Below are 24,463 nucleotides of genomic sequence, written 5' to 3' on the forward strand. Positions count from 1 at the left end.
ATATATATATATATATATATATATATATATATATATATATCACTGAGAAGGCCGTTTCAAAACACACATTCTATTTTAAAACTTTTTTTGTTTTTGTTGAGCCCAGCTCAGGGCAAAGATGCTGGGCAGAGTGGAGGGTACAGAACCCTGGGAAAATGAAAAAGCCTGGTGCGCTGGTGATTACGATTCCCGGTGTTCTCTCCTGACACGTCTCTCTCTCTCTCTCTCTCTCCCTCCCTCTCCCTCCCCAGGGTAGTGATGCCGGGCATGGTGATGTTCCGGCGGCGCTGGTCAGTCGGCAGCGATGACCTGGTGCTGCCCGCCCTCTTCCTCTTTCTTCTGCATTGCGTATGGTAAGTGTGTGTGTTTGTGTGTGTGTGCGTGCTTCACTTCCCCACTGGAATTAATGGGAGTTCATGGGAATAAACTGGAAATATATGGCCATTAACAGGAATAAATTCTGTTTACCAGTTTATTCAGAGCTTTCCTGAAGAATTTTGTTATCATTCCCGGAATTTTGCAACGCTACCTCTACATCCTTTGTGTCTGACCGCCCCTCTGACCGCCCCTCCCCAGGTTGGTGGTTCTGTCCGTGGTGCTGTTCGGCCTGCCCTTCGGCTCGGACCAGTCCTGCTCGGTCACGCTGGTAGACCACGGGCGTGGCTACCTGGGCATCCTGGTCAGCTGCATGATCTGTGAGAGCGCCATCATGTGGCTGAGCATGAGAGGCAGCATCCTGTACACGCAGCCCCGGGAGGCGGTACAGTACGTCCTGTACATACGGCTGGGTGAGCGCTTTCTCCTGCCCCCCTGCTGTGAGGAGGAGGAGGAGGAGGAGGATTAGAGATGGGTGGACAGATTGCCGCCTTGAATTCAGTGTTGGGCAAATTACAACGATAATGAAATATTGATTATCGTCCTCTGCCTCTCTCTGATCACCCCCCCCACCCACCCAACCACGGCTCTCTTTCTACTCTTTGCTGTCTCCCATCTCCCCTCTCTACCTGTCTCTCTCTCTCTCTCTCTCTCTCTCTCTCTACCTGTCTCTCTTTCCTCTCTACCTGTCTCTCTTTCCTCTCTACCTGTCTCTCTCTCTCCTCTCTACCTGTCTCTCTCTCTACCTCTCTACCCGTCTCTCTCTCCTATCTGTCTCTCTCCCTCTCTAGCCATCCTGCTGGTGGAGTTGGTGTATGCTGTGGTGGGCATCGCTTGGCTCGTCCAGTACTACCAACCCTGCTCTGATGTCACCGCCAAGAACCTGGCTCTGGGTGAGAGAGAGGCTTTAATTGACTGACAACTTTTAATGGAAAGTGATTAGGAAGATATGCCCAGGAGCTGCAAATTTGATTAGCTAGGTTGAAGGAAGATGATTAATTTGTCTTGCCCCTCCTCCCCTCCCCTCCCCTCCCCTCCCCTCCCCTCTCCTCCTCTCCTCTCTCCTCTTTTCCTCTCCTCCCCTCCTCTCCTCCCCTCTCCTCTCCCATCCTCTCCTCTGCTCAGGCATTGTGGCGTGTAACTGGCTGGTGATCTTCAGTGTGTGTTTCACCCTCATGTGCACCTTCGATCCAACGGGACGAACCTTCGTCAAGCTGAAAGCCACCCGCCGCCGCCAACGCAACCTCACCACATACACACTAAGGTACACACACACACACACACACACATACACACAAACACTCATGCATACATATGCTCACACATAGACACACGGACGCACACACATGCGCACACACACACTCACAGTCCATCCTTTTCCACAGTAAAATGAACTCTGTAAAAAAAGCTGGATACCTGTCTGCTTCTCTGTCTGTCTCTCACTCCATTTTTCCTTCTCATTCTTCCTCTCTCTCTCCATCTCTCCTTCTCCTTCTTCCTCTCTCTCTCCATCTCTCTTTCTCCTTCTTCCTTTCTCTCTCCCTCTCTCCTTCTCCTTCTCTTTCTCTCTCAGACACAGGCTGGAGGAGGGGCAGGCCAGCAGTTGGAGCAGGAGACTCAAATTCTTCATGTGCTGCACCAGAGCCCAGGACACACAGTCTGTGAGTGGTACACACACACACACACACACACACACACACGCAAACAAAATGCACAGGAAATTATGTAAAATGTCCTTTCTTTGTTTTGTGGCAGGCATGTGCTCTGATAAAAGTTAACATAATGTCACATCCTCTTCCTCCTGTTCCTGTATTGATTAATGTGATTATATTATATATTATTGTATAACAGACTAGATGGATTCTAGGGCAGTAGAATCTCCCCAGGGTGTTGGGTCAGTCAGGACACTGTGTGATGCTCAAGTGAGTGATGAAAGATGGAGAGATCCAGGTCCAAATTTAGGCTGTTTATATTTTAAAAGGTAGTATAAAAAGTATCGCTTTGTATGTGTGGTCTGCCATGATAAACACAACAGCACAAGTGGGTAGCAACAGAAATCCAGCAGACAGCAAACACGGCATACAGAGCCACAGTGACATACAGTGCTAACAGCTAGCATACAGAGCTAAAGGTACAGTAGCACAACAGTGTAATAAGATAGCAATACCAAATAAGTTTTCAGCTGCACCACACATGGGCAATTGTAGACCTTTTTAGGGGTGCTCAAGCACCCCTACATTTCATCTTAGCACCCCTAAAACAATATTTTTTAAATCATGATTTTTATTATTCTTTTCTGAAATCATTTTAGGCCAAAGATGGGACAAACAAATACTGGTGGATAGGGGCGTTATTTAATATCCAGTATTCTTTTCCGGTTTGCCGGAGCCAATGTGCATTCCCCTTGTTGGTAAAGTTGCCGTTGGTAACGTCTGCCTGACACCAGGAAAATCAGTAATAAGAAGCTGGGTAAACTAGTGATGAATTTCATGGCTTAGCTATGGAAATTTTTTGGCCTCTTCAAATGGTAATGGTGGTGCAATTTGAAAATGCATTTTACAATTGACAATTCAATATGCAAAGTGGGCAAGCAATTTGAAAATGCATTTTGTAATTGGCAGTTCAGTATGCAAAGTGGCAATGCAACCCTGAATTCAGTTTGAAATATATTGTTGAAAAAATAGAATGAAAATTGAATCAGTTGCATTTCATATGAATGAAGAGGCCAAAAAAATTCCTTACCATTTTGTAAGTTGATGTTAGCATATATATATATATATATATATAATTGAATGTTCTGACAGAGAACATTCATTTGGTCAAATGTGTCGTGACTGTGACTTGGTTTAGTGCCTGGTTTAGCTAGCTAGCAAACAGCTAACCTTCTTTGACGCACACCATGCAACTAAACCAGCTAGCTAGTTTGCTAGCTTAGAGATTATTAGCTCTCACACTGAGCTAGGTTCTTTGTACACTCGCCAGCTAACAAGCTTATGCACTTATTATTCTGATAAAATTAGGCTTTATGGTATACTGTAGCCTAGTACATTATAGCTTCACTCATTCATCGGTGTGTTTTTCCATAGATGGACATACACTTTTTTCAGGTGACAGAGTAAGGTCAAAATGTTGTTAACTGACTGCATTGCCCACAGCAACCCAATATTCCGTTAGAATAACATTATACATTGATATGGATCAATACCTCTTATGAGACTATAAATATTGTGGTTGTTATGTTTGCCTTTTGGATGACAACAGGTAGCCGAGTGGACAGGTGGACAGGTAGCCGAGTCAAGACAACGTACTGCAGTAAAGCATCTTTCTGTTTTGCCCACATTCTAATCATTGCAGTGGCCTCCACAATGATTTCACATACTCTAACTAAACAGTGTATTGATATATTGTTATCAAATGTGAAACCTCCTCTTACACTTATTTAATACTCTGTTTGCTTGATCAGATTGTCATTTTCTAGTTGAAAACATGTTTGTGTGTGATTGTCAGTACAACGAGGGAGACACATGCAGTTCTGTGTACATTAGCAAATCAGTTTGAGTCCTAGGGGCCTAGCACTCCTAAAGGTTTGATCCTAGAACCGCCCCTTCCACAACATAACAAGGAAAGTCACTGTAACAGCCATTTTTCAATTAATATTCATTGTACAATGAACATGAATATAATGAAATATACCCAAACATTAGCTAACCTTAGTAGAATGCAGCAGGCTACATAACTCAAGTAGGCTATTACTGAGTAGCCCTGAATCACATCATGTGAATGGGCAGAAAACAACTAATCCTGCAAGTTAAACTTGTAGCTAAATATCAAGACTAAGGATGTATAACAAACATGAAAGAATATTAAACTCCCATTTTTATGAACGCACACCAAAGGAAATGTTCATTGAGAGTCAACTCATTGTGATGTAGGAGAGATCCTGACTCTGTTTCCACATCTCTTGCACTGCTGTGCTCAAGGGGGAATGCATGGCACAGGCCTTTCTTACAAGTACTATTTATAGATCGTTTATATTATTTTCAGCCACCCACCTTCTCTTACGTAAGAACATCCGACAGTACATACTGGTATAGTCATACGTACAGTACTGCAAGACCGAGGCAGTGGAGTACAGCAATGGAGTACTAGTCAGGTAGCTCATCCGCACTGCACTGCACACTTATTGGAAAGGCAAAGCAAAAGAAAATAGGGCGACAAAAGGAAACGTTCGGTCAGCCAGTCAGACGCGGTTCTCGCCGGTTTCCCTCAGCCAGGCTGCACGGGTCCCGGGGTTCAGTCTGTGGCTCAGACCTGCGGGATAGCACAGAAAAACCGCTCCGCTAGTAACCAAAAAACAGGCTTTAGCAAGAAGGTAAACCACGCCTGTCACCCTCTCGAAACTCATCGAGTCTACTGACTGCAGTTTGCGTCCCCTGCCCGGCTTTTGTCAGGGGTTGATTGGTTTCAGCCGGTGGCCGGGAGCCGATTAGCCCACTGACGGCAGCTGGGGAGCACGGTTGCTGTGGTGACCAGGAAGGGCCGATAAGATGCCCTTCACGACCTGGCCACGCTGTCCGTGGTGCTGAAGCCGGGGTTTGGGCCCATGCTCATACTGCATTACAGTCATTTAGCTGGTACATACTGATACATATTGGTATGCTCATACTGCATTACAGTCATTTAGCTGGTACATACTGGTACATACTGGTATGCTCATACTGCATTACAGTCATTTAGCTGATGCTTTTATCCACAGCGACTTACAATAATTGCATTTAACGTAGGTAGTCAGTGTAATACTACTCGCCAGAACTCACAAGTGCATCTCCTTTCTAAAACAAGTGACTAAGAGCATAATCTAGTGCTAAAGCCAAAGTGCAAGAATAGCAATCTAAAATACAATAGGTGCTGAAGGATCTTGGTAATGCTTGAGGTGAATTTTGAGCCTGCCACCAAAGATTGGCAGCGACTCTGCTGTCCTGACGTCAGTGGGCAGTTCATTACACCGCTGCGGGGCCACGACAGAAAAGACTAGAGGGAACAGAAACAAAAGACGGGTTTCTTCACCTCCCCTCGTGCCGTGTCCTCCCCAGGATGCGTACTCCGAGGTGGCCAGCCTGTTCGCGGAGTTCTTCAGAGACCTGGACATCGTGCCTAGTGACATCATCGCTGGCCTGGTGCTGCTCCGACAGAGGCAGAGGGCCAAGAGGTCATCCATACTGGACCAGGTATGGTGTGTGTGTGTGTGTGTGTGTGTGTGTGTGTGCGTGTGTGCGTGTGTGCGTGTGTGCGTGTGTGCGTGTGTGTGTGCGTGTGTGTGTGTGTGTTTGTGTGTATGTGTGAGGTAGTCCTGTAAATATGTGTTGCGTAAGACTGGGAAATACAGTATGCTTCGTTTTCCGCCCCCAGGCCAACAATGACATTTTAGCCTTCTTATCCGGAATGCCTGTCACGCGCAACACCAAATACCTGGACCTTAAGAACTCGGTGAGTGACTGTCGCTGTGTGTGTGCGTGCGTGCGTGTGTGTGTGTGTGTTTGTAGGTAGATGTTGTAAAGCCACTGCTGAGCAACAGCTAGATGTGTTTTTTCTCAGTTTGGTTTAATATTCGGTGTGTGCGTGTGTGCGTGCGTGTGTGTGCGTGCGTGCGTGTGTGTGTGTCTCTCCCTCCCAGGCTGAGATGAGCATGTATAAGGAGGTGTGTTACTACATGCTGTTTGCCCTGGCTGCCTATGGCTGGCCCATGTACCTGATGAGGAAGCCTGCCTGTGGGCTTTGTCGCCTGGCCAGCTCCTGCGCGTAAGTCTGCCCGCTCCCCCTTCTCTCCCTCCCTTTCTTCTTCCCTCTCTCCCTCCCCTGCTTCTCTCCATCTCTCCCTCCCTCCGTCCATTCCTCTCTCCATCCCCTCGTCAGTATCCCCGTGTCCCCTCCCCTCCCTCTGTCCATCCATCCCTCCTCTTCTCCCTCCTTCCATCTATCCCTCCTCTCCTCTCCTCTCCTCCCTCCCTCCCTCCATCCCTCCTCCCCTCCCTCTGTCCATCCATCCCTCCTCCCCTCCCTCTGTCCATCCATCCCTCCTCTCCTCCCTCTGTCCATCCATCCCTCCTCTCCTCCCTCCCTCCATCCATCCCTCCTCTCCTCCCTCTGTCCGTCCATCCCTCCTCTTCTCCCTCCTTCCATCTATCCCTCCTCTCCTCTCCTCTCCTCCCTCCCTCCCTCCATCCCTCCTCCCCTCCCTCTGTCCATCCATCCCTCCTCCCCTCCCTCTGTCCATCCATCCCTCCTCCCCTCCCTCTGTCCATCCATCCCTCCTCTCCTCCCTCTGTCCATCCATCCCTCCTCTCCTCCCTCCCTCCATCCATCCCTCCTCTCCTCCCTCTGTCCATCCATCCCTCCTCTCCTCCCTCCCTCCATCCATCCCTCCTCTCCTCCCTCCCTCCATCCATCCCTCCTCTCCTCCCTCTCCATCCATCCCTCCTCTCCTCCCTCTGTCCATCCATCCCTCCTCTCCTCCCTCCCTCCATCCATCCCTCCTCTCCTCCCTCTCCATCCATCCCTCCCTCCTCCCCTCCCCTCCATCCCTCCCTCCCTCCCTCCCTCCATCCCTCCTCCCCTCCCTCTCCATCCATCCATCCCTCCTCTCCTCCCTCTGTCTATCCATCCATCCCTCCTCTCCTCCCTCCCTCCATCCATCCCTCCTCTCCCTCTGTCCAGACCACTCACACACACAGTTCATGTTTTACATTCATCAGCATTGACAAAGTGGTAATCCACCGAGACAATTCTGCCCTGGCCAGGCACACACACACACACACACTAAACATGTTGTCCCCCACCGACAATCCATGTTCCTTTGTGGTAATAGAGGAGTGGAAATGTGATATTTTCTTAATGAATATGAACTTATTAAATATTTTGTGTGTTATTAATTTTATGTGCAGTATGCAACTCCCGGAGTTCTAAACTCGTCTGCAGCTAATGGGCTAAATAAGGATTGCGCGCAACAAACCGGTAGGCAGTGATATAAGGGCTCATTCACTTCCATGTATTTCCAAATGTGAAAACTACGGCAGTGATACAATTTGAGTCTGGTAATCATGAGTTTGTTATTCCGATACTGTATTCTGCCTGTTAATTTTACTATTTTTGTTCTTGAAATGGTATTTTTATAGCAACGTTTTAACAACGGTTTGAATCAACGGGCACTTCTGCAGGCTCCAAACGCATTACAGTACGTCAGACTTGAATCAAACCAAATCAAACTTTATTTGTATAGCGCATTTCATACACAGATGCAACACAATGCGCTTTACAGAGAGCAAAGCATTTTCCAGAGGGAAGCAAAAAAACTGTTCACCTAGGGTCCAGAAAAGTGAGCTGTAAAAATTCTTCCCTGACCTCTCTCAACGAGACAATCAAGCAAGCTCCTGGAAAATGTTTACGTCTGTTGGCTAGGAACATTTCCAGAGCACTAACCATGGGCTGCTAAATAACCAATATGGTGGCTGGTGATATAGGCTTTCCAAAGCTCAGTGTCTCCATCCAGTGGGGCAAACAAATCCTTGCACCTGTATGATCTAGTCCAATATAATGAATTTTGAAATACCGATTGAAATACCGACACAGCTAGGCGTTACTAAACCACTCAAGCTCTGGTCTCTGCGGATGTAGAAAGCATGTGATTTCCTGAGTCAACCGGACTATACTTTTACTGAGACATCAGGCATTGTTTTTAATATAAAAATCAAAATGTACTTGCCAATGGAAAAATGAAGTTAAAGTATGTACTACGGTGAGACACACACGGACTCATCACTCTGGTGGTGGATTGTGGTACTATGGGGGACCCACGCACACACTCACAAACGCCGCCGGGGTGGGGGACGACACACCACTGACTGAACTTGATGCAGACAGTAACAATCTGCCCCTCCTCTCTGTACCCCCCCCCCACCCCCAGGTGCACGTCGATGTCGGGCTCTCGTCTGTCCCAATCGGTCACCGTGGAGGAGGACAACTGCTGTGGCTGCAACGTCCTGGCCATACGACGTCACTTCCTGGACAGTGAGCTCAAGCAGGTCCACATCGTCTACACTTCCTGCCACGACGCGGTAAGTTGGCCGCTTGATTGGCTGACGGGGGGGGGGGGGGATGAGATTGGGGGCGACTCCTGGGTCAATGGGTGAAAGCATGTTAGCATGTCTCTCTCTCTGCCTGCCTGGAGTGAGCGTCTCGTTGACAAATGAGAGCACTATCATGTCAGTGTTGCCACTACGAGAATGCTGTTATCACTGACCAATAGAAAGCGCTGTCAGTGTTGCTACAATACGTTTCAGTCAAGCCCAGTGGCAAAAAAATAATAAACAATTACAGAAATATAGAACATGGGATGGGAAAAGAAATATAAATGGCTGGAATACGTGCGAGATAATGTGTACAAAGCCAACTGCACCGTCTGCCACCCAAATTCATTCATGGAGGAATTATAGTAACGTTAAGGATGTAAAACAGCATGGATCAGAATCAACCATAAGAGGAAGGAGAAAGGCTTCACAGGAGTCAGGGAGCTTTCAGTTCCTTGTTTGCCAGACATACAGAGGCTGATATGGCATGTATTCAGAATCATACCATCAATATTGATTATGATAATATTGTTTTTATTAAACCCAGATCTGGTTGATCTAGGCTAGCAGTGTGAGGGAGAAGCAGTAGCAGTGAAAAGCAGTAGGTGTTTGTTATAAGTACTGCTAGTACTACACTCAAAAATAGATTAGACCACTCATCATAACTCATAGTTTTGAGTTCAATAGCTGAAAGAGGAGAAAATATATTAATATGAGTTTGCAGCCTGAAAAAAGAGCGTCATTCTGAATATTTATTTGAATATAAGGAAGCAAGGAAGGAAGCAAGGAAAGAAAGAAAGAAAGAAAGAAAGAAAGAAAGAAAGAAAGAAAGAAAGAAAGAAAGAAAGAAAGAAAGAAAGAAAGAAAGAAAGAAAGAAAGAAAGAAAGAAAGAAAGATGGATGGATGGATGGATGGATGGAAGTAAGTAAGGAAGCAAAGAAAGGATGGATGGATGGATGGATGGATGGATGGATGGATGGATGGATGGATGGATGGATGGATGGAAGGAATGAATATGAATGCTACCACAGTAGTCATAAAAGGGTGCCTGTACAGAGAGCCTGCACGTGTCCCCAAATTCAAATCCCAACTGACACTGTGAGCATCCTCTCATTCACTTCAATGGAAAGGCATGTCGGCTTCAGACAGCTCTCTCTCAAAAAGTATAAAGGTCACAGCCTAGATATTAACACCGTAGGAATCCTGAGAAAATGCTGAACATTTTAGGCTATGATATGTCCGTGTAGCTTAAAAACTGTAGGCATGGCGATGAGTTAGAAAAAGGGTAAAAATGCTAAATTAGCAGCTCAAAAGGTAGAGTGTGGGCCCATACGTTTCAATGGAGAGCGCAGATGCCGAACAAATAGTCATACAGCGAAAACTATAAGTCACACGGCTTAGATACTTACATTGTACGAATCAGCACAGTTATGGGAACGTTTTGATGCATAATATGTGTGTGAGCTTTCAAAACTGTAGGAGTGCCAGCAGTTTACAAAATGTGTGAATATTTTCAAACCAACTGCTGCCACCACTCTAAAAACATAAAGTTTCTGAACATTCCAAAGCAGTTTCAAGCAGTTTCAATGGGACAAAAAATAGTTTTAAAAGTTAAATTCCTTAAAAACTATAACAAATATCAAAAATTGTAATGGATCCGTTCAAGAGCTGAACGTCATGAACATTTTAAAGTTTGAATGAAGTTTCTAGCACAAAGTATGAAGAAGTAGTTAAGGAGACAAAAACTGGGGAGAATAATAAGAAAGAAAGAAAGAAAGAAAGAAATAGTGGGAATATCACAAGTTGGGTGGGCTAGCTTGCAAAAGCTAGCCCACCTAATAATAAAAATTATATACTGTACATATATACAGCCTTTTACACACATCTTACAAGTTCAAACAGCTCGTAGCTTTATATACTGTAGGTAGTCAATATACTTTACAAACATTATACATCCTATTTTGCACTAGCATTGTACTCTTTGCACGGTGTCTCGTCCCTGCACCCTGTCCAATGTGATCTCCATGTTATGCACCATGTCCGAAAGCAAATTCCTAGTATGTTGAAAAACCACAATGGCAATAAAACTAATTCTGATTCTTACATACAGTATATACAGTCTAAAATATGGTATGAATGGGAGTTCTTAAGTACTGTATATTATATGTTTAGATACAGTAAATGTAATAATAATACAGACATGCAGCTCCCCCCCAGCCCCCCCCCCCCCTCCCCATCTCTAATTTCCACTTCAGGGACTTGGCAGCCCTACCAACCTGTCACACTGACGTCAGTGACAGGCTGCTATCTATTGTGTCCCGTCTTGTAAAATATAACCTGTTGACAGTCACACTTAGTGTGACCACTCATAAAGCTGTGTGTGTGTGTGTGTGTGTGTGTGTGTGTGTGTGTGTGTGTGTGTGTGCGCGCTTGTGTGTGTGTGCGTGGGTGGGTGTTCCAGGAAGACTCCTGGATTACTGAAGTTAGTTCCATTAATTGCTTCCTTTATTTCTCTACCACCTCCTCATTCTCTCTTTCTCTCTCTCTCTCTCTCTCTCTCTCTCTCTCTCTCTCTCTCTGTACCACAGGTCTATAGGACTCCATTCTTCGTAGCAGTAGATCATGGGAAAAAGAAGGTGGTCATAAGTATTAGAGGTACCCTGTCTCCCAAGGTGAGAGCTAGCAGGCTGTGTGTTTGTGTTTGTTTGTGTGTGTGTGTGCGTGCGTGCGTGCGTGCGTGAGTGCGTCTAGATACAGTGTGTGGGAATCGCCACACAATCAAAGTGGGAAAAATGCAACAGTGCAAAAAACAAAATATGCACACCATTTTGTATTTGTATTGTGTAGTGTCATTTGCACTGTCCTGTCTTTGCACTGTCCTGTCTAGTCCTTGCACCCTGTCTAATGTTGTCTCCCATCAGTGTTACGCATCAACTGACCAGAAGAAATTCCTAGTATTTGTACAAACTAATTGGCAATAAAACGGATTCTGATTCTGAAAGAGTCGACCAACTCTGTAGCGTCCATGCACAATGCACTGTTGTACAGCACAGCTTGTTCCAAGGCAGCTGGATTCCTCTCAGCTTGGGGACATGGAATTCCCATGCTATCTCCCCATCTTTAACTCCCACCGGCCCCTGTCTCTTTTGCTAAACATTCTCTCTTTGTGTTTCCCCTGTCTCTCCCACTGGCCTGCCTCTCTGTCTCTCCGTCAATCTCTCTCTCTCTCTCTCTCTCTCTCTCTCTCTCCCCTCTCTCTCCCTCTCTCACTCCCCCCTCTCTCTCTCTCCCTTTCTCCCTCTCTCTCTCTTCCCCTCTCTCTCTCTGTCAGGATGCGCTGACTGATCTGACAGGGGATTCAGAGCGTCTGCCTCTGGAGGAGCAGCATGGGACCTGGCTGGGACACAAAGTCAGTTCACTTAGACACCCACACACACACACACATTACCACTCCAGACATTACACACACACCACTGATACTACTTCACCAGATATCAGGGAAGCCAGTTCACTAATATATATATATATATATATATATATATATATATGTTATATATATATATATATATATATATATATATATATATGTATATCCAGTACAATATTTTATTAAATTGTTTTCCTTGATTTCTTATCTTTTATTGTGTTTTATCTTCCATCTTATTTTTCCTGCTTTTTGTTTGTTTTGTCTATTTTTATGTACATTCTCTGTTGTAAAGCACTTTCTGCATTTATTTGTATGAAAGGTTCTATACAAATAAGTATTGTTATTATTATTTGTTATTGTTATTATTACTGTACTCTCACACATATGCGTGCACACACACACACACACACACTCCTTACCCCCTGCCCTTCGCACACATAGTTTTCTTCCGACCCACTGGTCAATGTCATTATTCCAGATCTTGGTCATCCAGGGCAGTTAATTCATTATTATCAGTAAAGTGATCCCAAAACGCAGAGGTAATTCCACCTCTCCAAGCAGGATGATTCCACTTAATAATGTCAGGAAATAGGCATTGGATCATTATATTGCAGACACGCTTCATGTAACCTAACCATGCCTACCTTGCTTCCCCTCTCTCCTCCTCCCTCTCTTTTCTCCACCTCCCTTTCTTCTCTCCATCCCATTCTCTCTCTCTCCTCCAGGGGATGGTGTACTCAGCAGAGTACATCAAGAAGAAGCTTGAGCAGGAGATGATCCTGTCGCAGGCCTTCGGGAGAGACCTGGTACCTGACTCCATGTGTCATGCAGTCTGTTGTCTGTGTAGATACAGTATCTTCTGTCTCCGTCTGCCCACGTCAGGACTTTGATGTTCATACAAGTTAAACTGGAGTATTTTCACCGTTGTTGAAACATCTGAAGATAAAGACACTGGGTTTAAGCTAATTGTGCGTGCATGTGCGTTATAAGGTTATAATAGTTTGGCTTTTTTCATTAGTCTTTCATTATTTTGATATTGTTTTAACTTTTTGTTTCAATTTCAGTTTAGTTTTAATTCGTTTTTAAAGCGGGTTTGCTAGTTAAGTTTTTTAATGCTTAGTTTTAGTTTAGTTATTAGTTTCAGTATTAGTTTTAGTTGTTTTTTTCCTTCTGCGCTAACCTTGTGACTCGTGAGACCATCCTGATCTCATGTTGTTTCTCTCTGTGGGAAAAATAAACAACATCTGGCACACGTCAGGTTACTTCTGAGCAGGGGCACAGCTAAAAAAAAACGATAACGATAACTAGTCCAGCGACCATAGGGTCGTCGGTTCGAATCCCGGCTCCTCCTGTCCACGCGTCGAAGTGTCCGTGGGGCGAGACACTGAACCCCAAATTGCTCCCAACGAGCAGGCCCCTTGAATAGCAGCTGGCCGCCATTGGTGTGTGAACATGTGTGTGAATGGGTCATCGTAAAAAGCGCTTTGAATAAAAGCGCTATATAAGTGCAGTCCACATTTACCATTGGCCATCTGTCTGTGCCACAGGGTAAGGGCACCAATGCCTACGGCCTGGTGATCGTGGGCCACTCCCTGGGCGCCGGCACCGCTGCTATCCTCTCCTTCATGCTGAGGCCTCAGTATCCCACGCTGCACTGCTACTCCTACTCTCCGCCTGGCGGCCTTCTCAGGTAGGGAGGGGGGGGGGGGGGGTGGGGGGGCTGGGAGGACGGCAGAGCGGTGGGGAAGAGGGTAGGGGTTAAGAACCGCGATTAGGGGAGGAGAGGAGGATGTGATGCGCACTAGTGCCGCGTCTTTCCCTCGAACTACATTGTGTCCACTCGTCCGCTAGCTTTGTCCCGCCTTCATGCACTGAAGCAGAGCTGGAAACGGCCTGACATTTTATGCGGCAGCGTTAGCTGTGTTTGCTATGCTAGTCATGCTGAGGGAATGAATAATGTCTGGCAGGAATTACATGCTCCAGCGCACAGCGTCAGTGTGGCTGCTAGATAAGGAAATTTGTGGTAATATATGTGCACTCATATATAGGAATATTATATTGTAATTATATACAGTACATATAACACGGTATAATATATTAACAGGGTGAATCAGGTTTACTACTGGCCGTACGATTGGTTGAAGTTAGTGCGTGCTGGCTGAGTGTATTCCCTCAATGACACCTTGGATGTCCCTGATATCAACATGCGTCGATATGCTGAATGTTTTATGGCCGCGCTGCGTCACCGAAGGCTTTGATGCCCAACGCACGCTGGCGTTCGCTGTGGAGATGTGAATAATTCAGTCTGTTTTGGATTTGAATCGATCGAGGCGGCGCCGACCTCCGTTTGCAAACAGACGGAAAGGAAAATTCTGCCAGTCCTAATTTCAGCGTTTCGTTCTGACGGGACGAGACGGAGAGACCCGGGAGGAGAGATGGATTTGACTTCTCATGCACATTTTTTCTTTCTCTTCTTGCTACCCCCCTCCCCCCCCCCCCCCTCTCTCGATCTCTCTTTGTGACCTCTCTCTCTCTTTCTCTCTCTCTCTCTCTCTCTCACCCCTGTGTATCCTTCCCTGTCCCCAGCGAGGACGCTATGGAGTACTCCAAGGAGTTTGTCACCTCAGTGGTTTTGGGGAAGGACCTGGTCCCGAGGTCAGTGCCCCGTCTCCGACCTCCGCGCCTCTCTCACGCCGACTCGCAGCACAGGCGGCTGTTTGAATGCTCTGGAAATGCTGCTGCCCTTCTTCCCTTCTGAGAGGTCATCTCTGATCTCATGTGATCGGATAGATGGCCATTCTCCTTCCTCTAGCAAAACCAGTCATTTCAGATGTTTTCTATATAAGCATTTTAGAGAATATGTTATGCACGGACACACTGTACCACTCAACTCATAGCAGGATACAGCACAGTCGGTCTTCTTCTCTGCTTGTGTCCCCCCAGGATTGGCCTCTCCCAGTTGGAGGGGTTCCGGCGCCACCTGCTGGAAGTTCTACAGAAGAGTGACAAGCCAAAGGTGACACACGACACAAGGCAGATGCTGGTGGAGGCTGTGATGGTGTTGAAACTGAAATACCGGGATGTAAATCTGCTTCCCACTCACAAATCACGTTTGTGATGACCCCTGCTTTGTGTGTGTGTGTGTGTGTGTGTGTGTTTGTGTGTGTTTGTGTGTGTTTGTGTGTGTGTGTGTGTGTGTGTGTGTGTGTGTTTCTCTGACAGTGGAGGATCATCGCGGGGGGCACCAAGTGCATCCCCAAGTCGGAGCTTCCGGTGGAGGACGGCCCCCAGCCCGCCACGGCCGCGCCCCCCAGCGCCCGGCTCTGGCTGCACCCCAGTGACCTCAGCATCGCCCTCTCCGCCTCCACCCCGCTCTACCCCCCCGGGAGGGTCATCCATGTGGTTCACAACCACCCCCCCGAGACCTGGTGAGAGGCCTGGCACCGACTTTTCCCTAGGGCTGTGACCAGATACTGGGCCACGAGATATCGCAGTATTGAAAACACAATGAAAAACTGTCTTGCAGTTAAATATATATATATATATATATATTAGGGCTGTCAATTTAATGTGTTATTTATATTACATAATTATGCAAACATCAACATTTTTATAAAAATGAACATAAATTAATCGGATTCAACAATTTTGTCCAGCTGTAGGTGGCACAGTTGCCGCATCATTGCCTGATTTAACATTATTGAAGCGACAAACTTCATATGGACCTGAATGACCTGGTAGGCTACGTCATATGTCACACAAAAGCATCTTTGTCTTCAAACAGACTCGTGGAGGCGGATAATCAGCTTTGCCCTCTAAACAGAAAGTTTACTTTAAAAAAAAAAAACTCCCACATGGGACAGTTAATAAGAGCGTGGTAATGTGCAGTATCTGCAAGAAAGAATTTGCATACCATCGGAGCAGTTCTAGCCTAACTTAGCATCTCAATGCTAAACATGTTAACAGCTGTCAGCCCCAGTACTAGCGGATTGCGCTAACCCACATTCAACTGAGAACAGGTTCCGAATGAACAAGTCTACCTATGAAAAATTGACAAACTCCATCACAAAGTGGATTACTGTGGACTGCAGGCCAATTTCAATGGTAGAGGACAAGGGCTTAATGAAGGCTTTTCAAATTGCTTCCTCCGATGCAACTTACAAGCCGCCTTCAAGAGGCATCGTAGTTTAAAAAATCCACCAGCTTTATGACACGGAAAAGACAACAAGAAAGGAAGTAGCCTACTCGCACTGACAGCAAAAATGTGTATGTAATCAATTTGTGATTAAAATCGAAAAAATATCGAAAAAATCTAAAACAATCTAAAATATATTTAAAATATATATATATTGACAGCCCTTATTATATTTATATATAAAAATAAAAAATATAGTTTTTTTTACTCATATAAAGCAACTTTGGGTCCCTAGAAAAGTGCTATACAAACATTACAAAATGGAACTACAGTAGGACCCCACTTATCCGAACCCAACGGGACCGAAGGTCGTTCGTATCTCTGAAATGTCTGGATGACTGAAACATATGTTAAAATGCACCAAATTCAATAAGTGGTATACTTGTTTCATATAGACTCATAATAGACCGATAAATACCCTTAATTACTTGTGAAAATGATCAAAATTGCAATCAAATAGCCAACTAAACTCATACAGCCTAGCCTATAATAGGCCTACAGTAGCCTAGAATAAAATAAACGAATTTCCACTTGAGTGCATGCTTTGATCAAATACAGTAGCCTACTTTATTCTCAAATGAGGCAAACGCTGCATCGATAGGCTACTGTATTCGCAAAACAAAATGGTATAGCCTAAAAACAACCCAACATTAGAACAATTAGAGCAAATGATATTAAATAAATAAATAAATGAAATGACAGACAAGTTGTCGCGTCTTAGGCTATTGAAGCCTAAACAACCGATGTGGGCTAACGTGGCCTAGGCTGTAGGCTATTATTTAACAAATACAGTAGGCCTAGTAGGCTAATCTACATGCTTACAACACGTCTGTGTTCCTGAAGTCCATTAACTGGGAACGAAAAATGACTCGCTACTCCTCTGCTTCAGGTTGCTGACGCTTTCTGGCTACCAAGGAATGCAGCTCTCGAGCATGCAGACTCGTTTGCGTTTTGCGCTCGACATTAAAGTAACAAAGAAATGAAACGTGACAGTAGGCTACGGCCTACAGGCAACATGTAGGTCTACATACAGTTCTGTTTTTATTCACAGTAGGATACAGTACGTGTTTATTATGACAGATTTAAATGCAAGTAGGCCTACTGTAATGAAAATCCCACCAGTAATCAGATAGCAGGCAAAAAGTTTTTTAAGCCTGTCCGGTAGACCGGGAGGTTCGGATCTCTGAAGTTCAGATGAGTGGGGTCCTACTGTATAGGGCAAATAACAGCATTGTTTTTCTTTTTTTTTTCTTTTTTTTTTTTTTTATACATTTTTTTTCTAGTCATATATTCATCATTCAAGTTTTGTAAAAAATATTGTTATAATATCGTATCAATATCATGAACCCAATATCGTGTATCGTATCGTGAGATGAGTGTATCGTCAGACCCCTACTTTTTACACACACTTTTAGTGAGGTGTTTTAGTTGGAACGTGGCATCTTTCCTGACCTTTGTTCTGTTTCCTGTGGGTGTGTGTGCGTGTGTGTGTGCGTGCGTGTGTGTGTGTGTGTGTAGCTGTGGCCAGGAGGAGCCCACATACTCTGCTCTCTGGGGGGACAACAAGGCCTTTGATGAGGTCATCATCTCTCCTGCCATGCTCAACGAACACATGCCTCATATGGTGATGGAGGGCCTCAACAAGGTATGTGGACATACAGTACATGATTGTGTGTGTGCGTGTGTGTGAGTACTTGTGTGTGTGTGTACCTGTAGGTGTGTGTGTGCGTGCCTGTGCGCGTGTGTGTGAGTGTAAGTAGGTGTCTTTGTGTGCATGCCTGTGTGTGTGTGCGCGTGTGTGCGTGTGCTTGCACATGTGTGTGTCTTGCACATGTGTGGGGGGGGGGGGGGGGGGGGGGGGGGCTGATGAAATGCACCCTTGGGAAGCGCTGTATTACTGGAACGGGTGGTGCTGACTCATAAATTGTGTGTGTGTGTGCGCGTGTTTATCGGCGTAAGTTTTTCCAGCAACTCCTCAGAAGGTTTGCCAACTGAAGTACGAACTAACTCCTCATCCTTTTCTTCATTGTGTGTGCGCACGCCTGGCATGGAGTCTGGTCTCTCCTGTTGTGCTGCAGGGGCCTGTGTGTGTGCGCGCGCAAGTGTGTGTGTGTGCGAGTGTGTGTGTGCGTGCGTGCGCGTGTGTGTGTGTGTGTGTGTGTGTGTGGTTCCCGATGCATGGGGCTGTGCGGATAACTACACTGCTGGGTTTTTGTTCGTCTGTGTTTGAATGCAGTGCTGAGAAAGCTGTATGTTTGTAGTGTGTGTGTGTGTGTGTGTGTGTGTGTGTGTGTGTGTGTGTAGTTTGTAGTTGTGTGATCCTTATGGTGTTTCTGCAGGTATTGGAACCATTTTGTCCCCCTTCACCACAGACAGACTCAGAGAGTGCGGAGATGGACCAACTAAACCAGCCGCTCCGTCACAACGATATAACCTCCCAAACACACGCTCCCTCCTCTGTTCCTCCACCCCTCCATCCGATGGAGGCCCCTCACACTCCTCTCTCCTCAGATGCATCGTCTGCGTCTCGCGGAGACCCATCCTCCCCCTCTCCCCCGCTGTCAGACCCCTCCGTCGCCCTGACGGACCCCCCCGCCTCCTCTCCTCTCCTCCTTTCAGACTGCCGACCCCTCCTCCCCGACCTCCCTCCTTCCCCTCCTGTCTCTGGCGCCGACAACCAGGCCTCCTCCTCCTCCTCTCCCCCGCCTCCCAGCGATCCCTCTGTTCCCGACGCGGCCCCGTCTCCTGCCCCTCCCCCCTCTCCCCTTGCCCCGCCCACGCCCCCACCCCGCACAGTGAGCTGCCCCTTGCTGTCGAACGCCGCTCCCTGGGGGGGCCCCCTCTCCCGAGCCCCCCACGGCCCGCCCTCCCCGGAACCGGAGCCGGGGTCCGTCTCACTAGATCTTCCCTCCTCCCCTCGACGCGCCGCCCCCCCCTGCGACTCCCCCCGCCTCCCCAAGTCGCCCCCCGACCTGCGGCCGCCCTGGGGGGTGATCGTCACATCCCTCTAGTCAGCGTTTATACATGTCCACCCTCCGCAGATACCCCACCACTGTCCTGCCCCTCCTCATCCCCCCCACCCCCCCTCCAGTTTAGAATGACACGACTCCTTCCCACACACACACACACACACACAGACACACAACCAATGCACACAGAGACATGCGCGCGCATACACATGCCCACATACTGTATCAGGCTCCGATCTACAACCCCTGGCTTACTCTTATTCCTCTAGCACCAACTAGGGGGGGAGGAGAACACACACACACACACACACACACTCCCTACTTGCTAACTATCGCACGCTTCTCTCTCTCTAGATGCGGTGGGGTTTCCATGGCAACTATCCCCTCTCTTCATTATTCCTGGTGTCCGCTTCCTGTGGTTTCTCATTGACAGCTCGACGTGTCCCGCTGTGTTTGTACTGTACGTGTGTGTGTGTGTGTGTGTGTGTGTGTGTGTGTGTGTGTTTGTGTATGTGTGCACGGGCGTGTGCTTGCGTGTGCAAATTTGTATGTGTGTGCGCGTGCGTTTTTGTGTGTGCGTGTGTTTGCGTATGTGCGGTAAGCATCTCTTCTCCTACACCTCCTCCTTTGTCAATAAGCACGCCAGTCCAACGCTCTACAGAACTGCATCTAGCTGTATCACTCAAGATTGTGGTCCTATTGGTCGGTGCTGCGGTGCTGGACCTAGCTCGGACCAATCAGAACAGAGCACTGTGACTGAACGAGATGGCCGAGCATATTGGCTGAACATACACGTATAATGAAATGATTGATGATACTGCATCCTATTAACATCAACCTAATGCCTGTAATTAATCGACTGATTAAGGTAATCTAGAGGTGTTAATGGACGGGTGAGGTCTTTCGTCATTGGTTGAGTGAGACAGAGAAGCTTCTGGACTGCGTTGTGGGTGTTTGGGGAGAGGTGATTAAGTCTTGTGGGAGATGTAACCTTCATGCCCCCGGGGCCTCTTGGTGTGAGATACAGCGTGTGTATACTACGTGTGCTTCCAGCTACGAGCGTCTGGCTGTTGTCAGAGTGTGTTTAACTCAGGTGTCGGGGGCCCCTCCTGAGCTACTGCTGTGCTGGTGGCTGCTGCCTGTCGTCGGTGGCAACGTGTTTATTGAACTTCCGTGTGTGTGTGTGTGTGTGTGCGTGTGTGTGTGTGTGTGTGTGTGTGGAAACGCTTGGGTTGGTCCTAGCCTGGCCGTCCGTCCCCCTCTGGTTTGCCTTGCCTCGTTTCTTCTTCTCCAGCAGCACTTTGTACTGCTACATATTTTTAATTATTTATTTTTAATTGGTCGACCATCACTCACCCTGTTATTACCACCAATCTCTCTCTGTCCGTCTCATTCCACCAAACACTATGATTTTGCATGTTGGTCCTGTTTAATCCCATTGTGTTGGCCCAGTCGTGTTTAAATGACAGTTTGTCAATCTGCTACGTTGTGTCATCTTGACGTTGTATTATTGTTTATGAGTTACAAAGATGTGTGGTTGTGTACTGTATTTGCATGTCTCATGACTGTTTTTGCGTGTATTCATGCCATCATCTGTTGTGTGTTTTAACTCATTAAAGACATTGTGTGTTTTAACTCATTAAAGACAAACAAACACGTAACAGTGACCGCGTGTGGTGATGTGCCTTGGTGTGTGTGTGTATGTGTGTGTGTTTGTGTTCGTGCTGTGTCACTACCTACAGATATGACAGTTTGCATGTTTTCATTGGTCAGTAGATATGTCTTTTTGTTTACCTATTATGTTGTCTGGCATAGCCAGACCTATTTCCACACTTGCCAGCGCTGGAGAAAGGTCTGGCTGGACCATTCGGGGATAGGGGGGACAAAACGCAGAAATTCTTTAAGCCAATCACAATCATCTTCGGTGGAGCAGTTGCTATGTTGCGGCTGTTTCACGTAGTCTGGATTGGCCGACCACATGAATCGCCACCACTGATTGGGCAGTAATAAACAAATGACATCCCTATCCCTAGGGATGCATCAATATGAAAATTTTGGCCAATACCAATAACAGATATTAATATTGGTGTTATGGCCGATAACCGATATTTACCAATGTTGATATTTTCTGTATAAAAATAAGTTTCTATGATAATCAAATGTTATACATACTGAAAATCCTATGTTATACATACAGTAATGAAAAACACATGGAAACACTCTCCATTTCCAAAACATTTGGTTCAGCCCATTATATCCTCACAACACACAACAGCAGCTAGACAGAAATAATTATCGTCTGTTCACATCGGCCCTGTTTTGCACATCGGACCAATACCGATATATTAAAAAATGACTAACATCGGCCAATACCGATATGATTGCTGATATATCGTGCATCCCAACTTATCCCTAAAACCTACATCTGTTGAGTCAGACTACTTATTATGTATCTAGACTACTGTACCTCAGACACAACTTAAACCAGACATACACTGTAGTGGCAATGCTTCTTTCCATCCATGTTTTGACACTTCCTGCTGATTCCAGCAATTAAGTTGCCCCATAATCTTTGCACTAGAAGCTCTGCAGCTACTGTAGAGACCATCCTACCCTTTAGCGAGTTTTCACTGCACACAACTATGTCACACGCACTCTACACAACTCTGTCACACAATGTAGAGGTGCAGCAACCCGAGTTGTGAGGTGAGTGTCTGTGAAGCATGTATGGGTGCCACAGAAGGTTGGTTGAGAGTGACTGCGTTCTTAGAGTATGTGTTGGGCATAGTCCTTCACCCCTTTGAATGTAAATAATATGTATATTTAACACCCTCTTTCTTCGCTATAACACTCGGTGTTGTACTGTTTATAGATTGTTTTTCCACTATCACCACTGCAGATGTAAGGTGTTGTACAGGCGGTCTCATCCCTTATGTGCCTGCTACTGTATGTCAATACTGTTCCACTTCCCACTCTGTCTCCCCCTGTCACTCCCCCCCCCCCCCCCCCCCTACTACTTACGTTATTGACTCTCCCTCCACCCCCCCTCTCCACCTATCCCCCCCCCCCCCTTGAGAAGGCGTCCTAATGATCTGTCTGCTGTCCTGATTGACTGGTCATTGATGTATGTATGTGTGTGTGTGTGTGTCTCCGTGTCCCCCAAGGTACTGGAGAACTACAACAAAGGGAAGACGGCGCTGCTGTCGGCTGCTAAGATCATGGTGAGCCCCACGGAGGTGGACCTCAACCCCGAGACCATCTTCATGGCAGCGCCCAACTCCCAGCAGCCCACGCCCGCCGTGCACCACCGCAGGAACAGCAGCGTCCGGTTAGTCCCCCGGCAGGGGCGGGGCGACAGGGGCGGGGGGGTGGCGGGCTAAGTCGCAACGCTTGACTTTGTGCGGCGATCCTTTACTTTGCGTCAGAGCTCACCTCGCCGTCTGCCCGGAGCGTTTCCTGTCCCCGCCGTCTTTTGTCGGGTCGCAGGCGAAGCGCACGAGTCGTTATTTCTCTATCACAGAAAATGCATGACCTGTTAACTTGTATGTCCCTTCTCTCTCTCACGCATGCACGCACGCGCCTGCTGTCTGGCTGCAGAGTTACGTATGGTAGTGTCCAGTTCCTCCCCCCCCCACCACGCCATCTGTGGTTCAGTCCGCCCCGACCCACAGCACAAGTAGTCTAGCCCTCCCAGTAGTCATGGTGATGTTTAACCCCCCCCCCCTCCTGTGTTCCTCTGTCCTCTCTACCACCCCTTTTCTGTCTCTCTGCTCCTCTTTGATCTCTCTTTTTTTTCCTCTCGCTTTTATACGGGTTTATTTTACATTTCTGTGTTTGCTCGTTTTTATTTTGGACGTCCCGTAATCTGTCTCATTGTCCCCTTCCCTTCACCTCACCTCTCTTCCCTCGCCCCCCTACATCCTCCTCTCCTGCCCTCATCCCCTCCTCATCTCTCCCCCCCCCCCCTCCTCAGTTCCTGTGCCCGGTCTGAGATCTCCCTGGACGGGTTCGCCGAGTGCCCCCCTCCCCCGGTCCCGGTGGTCCTGCGGGGGGCCCGCGAGCGCCTGACGGTGGAGCTGAGGGACCGCAAGGCCCCGCTGGCCGTGATGGAGAGCCTGTCGGACGCCGAGTCCCTGTACAGCCTGGACTCCCGCCGCTCGTCCGCCGCCCTGCGGGGCTCGCCCATGCTGGGCTGCCTCCCCTTCTCCCTGGACGCGCCCATCCCGGAGGAGAACCCCTCGCTCAGCTCGCGTACCGAGCTGCTGGCCGCCGACTGCCTGTGCCAGGCCACGCCAGAGCACCTGGGCCAGGCGGGGCCCTGCCTCACCCCGCCAGAGGACGGCTCCACCCCGGAGCGCCCGGCGCGCCTGTCCCCCGCCACGCCGCGCTACAGCAGCGGCCCCCGCTCCCCGGCGCCCCCCCTGGGACAGAGCGTCCTGGTCCAGCCGGAGCCCGGCACCCCGCCATCCGACGGGGGTGGGGGGGGGGAGCAGGAGATACCCGGCGTCTACAGCCCCAGCAGCACCCCCCCGGCCCGCTCCAGGCCTCGGACTGGCCCTGGTCTGGAGGAGGTGGGGAGAGGAGGGGAGGAGGAGGAGGGATGGGAGAAAGGAGAGACGCGGGTGGAGGTGGAGACGGCGCCCTCGGCCTCCACCCCGACGCCCCGGCTGTCCAACGGCAACCCCAGCCAGGCGGTGCTGGAGTTCGCCCAGTACCTGGACTCCCTCTTCCGGCTCGACGGCAGCAGCTCCCCGCCCCTGGAGCTGTCTGACGGGGAGTCCGAGTCCGGCAGGGGGTCCTACGACCAGGCGGAGGGGCCGGGGGAGGGCCAGGGAAGGCGGGAGGACAACCAGCTGCTGGCCAGGGCCACCCTGGAGCCCAACCTGGTCCCCAAGCCCCCCCGCACCTTCGCCGGCTCCGCCGACCCCTCCTCCGGCATCTCCCTCTCTCCCTCCTTCCCCCTCTCCTCCTCCGGGGAGTTGAATGACCTGTCCCCCTCCGATGGAGCCCCCCCGGCCGCGCACTCGCATCGAACATCCGCCCCTTGCTTGTACCCCGAGGAAACGGTACTGTCCTCCATGGTGTAGCACGCACTGCCCGGTCGCTCCTCCCCTCTCTCTTCCCTCTCTCCTCCCTCACTCCCTCCCTCCCTCCTTTCCTCCTCCCTTCCTCTCTGGGTGATCTGATATTCTAATGTATCAAAGAACATGCATGCAATTGAATGCAGTCTGCTATGCCGGCGCCCATCAGAGACACGAGAACCATAAAAGAACTGACTCTGTTACATTTTTCAGGGGTCCAAGCTGAATGCTGTGTATAGCATTTTCACTACTATTGTATGAACTGTAAATCTTTGTGTGCATGCCAGGGGCC

General features: G+C 48.1%; 1 protein-coding gene across 1 annotated transcript; it reads left to right on the forward strand.

The window, feature by feature from the left end:
- Positions 1 to 258: 258 nt before the first annotated feature.
- dagla (diacylglycerol lipase, alpha) lies at positions 259 to 24,177 on the forward strand (the record flags this gene model as incomplete). Its single annotated transcript, XM_084436906.1, has 19 exons — positions 259 to 353; positions 577 to 788; positions 1,167 to 1,268; positions 1,501 to 1,639; positions 1,949 to 2,036; positions 5,469 to 5,603; positions 5,785 to 5,862; positions 6,050 to 6,174; positions 8,336 to 8,486; positions 11,088 to 11,171; positions 11,831 to 11,908; positions 12,652 to 12,732; positions 13,474 to 13,616; positions 14,513 to 14,581; positions 14,870 to 14,942; positions 15,149 to 15,354; positions 17,640 to 17,766; positions 22,255 to 22,418; positions 23,064 to 24,177. 19 exons carry the CDS (start codon positions 259 to 261, stop codon positions 24,175 to 24,177), a joined length of 3,264 nt encoding a protein of 1,087 aa, XP_084293032.1.
- Positions 24,178 to 24,463: the final 286 nt, after the last annotated feature.

Source organism: Borostomias antarcticus (assembly GCF_949987555.1).
Source record: "Borostomias antarcticus genome assembly, chromosome: 4".
NCBI classification, from domain to species: Eukaryota; Metazoa; Chordata; class Actinopteri; order Stomiiformes; family Stomiidae; genus Borostomias; species Borostomias antarcticus.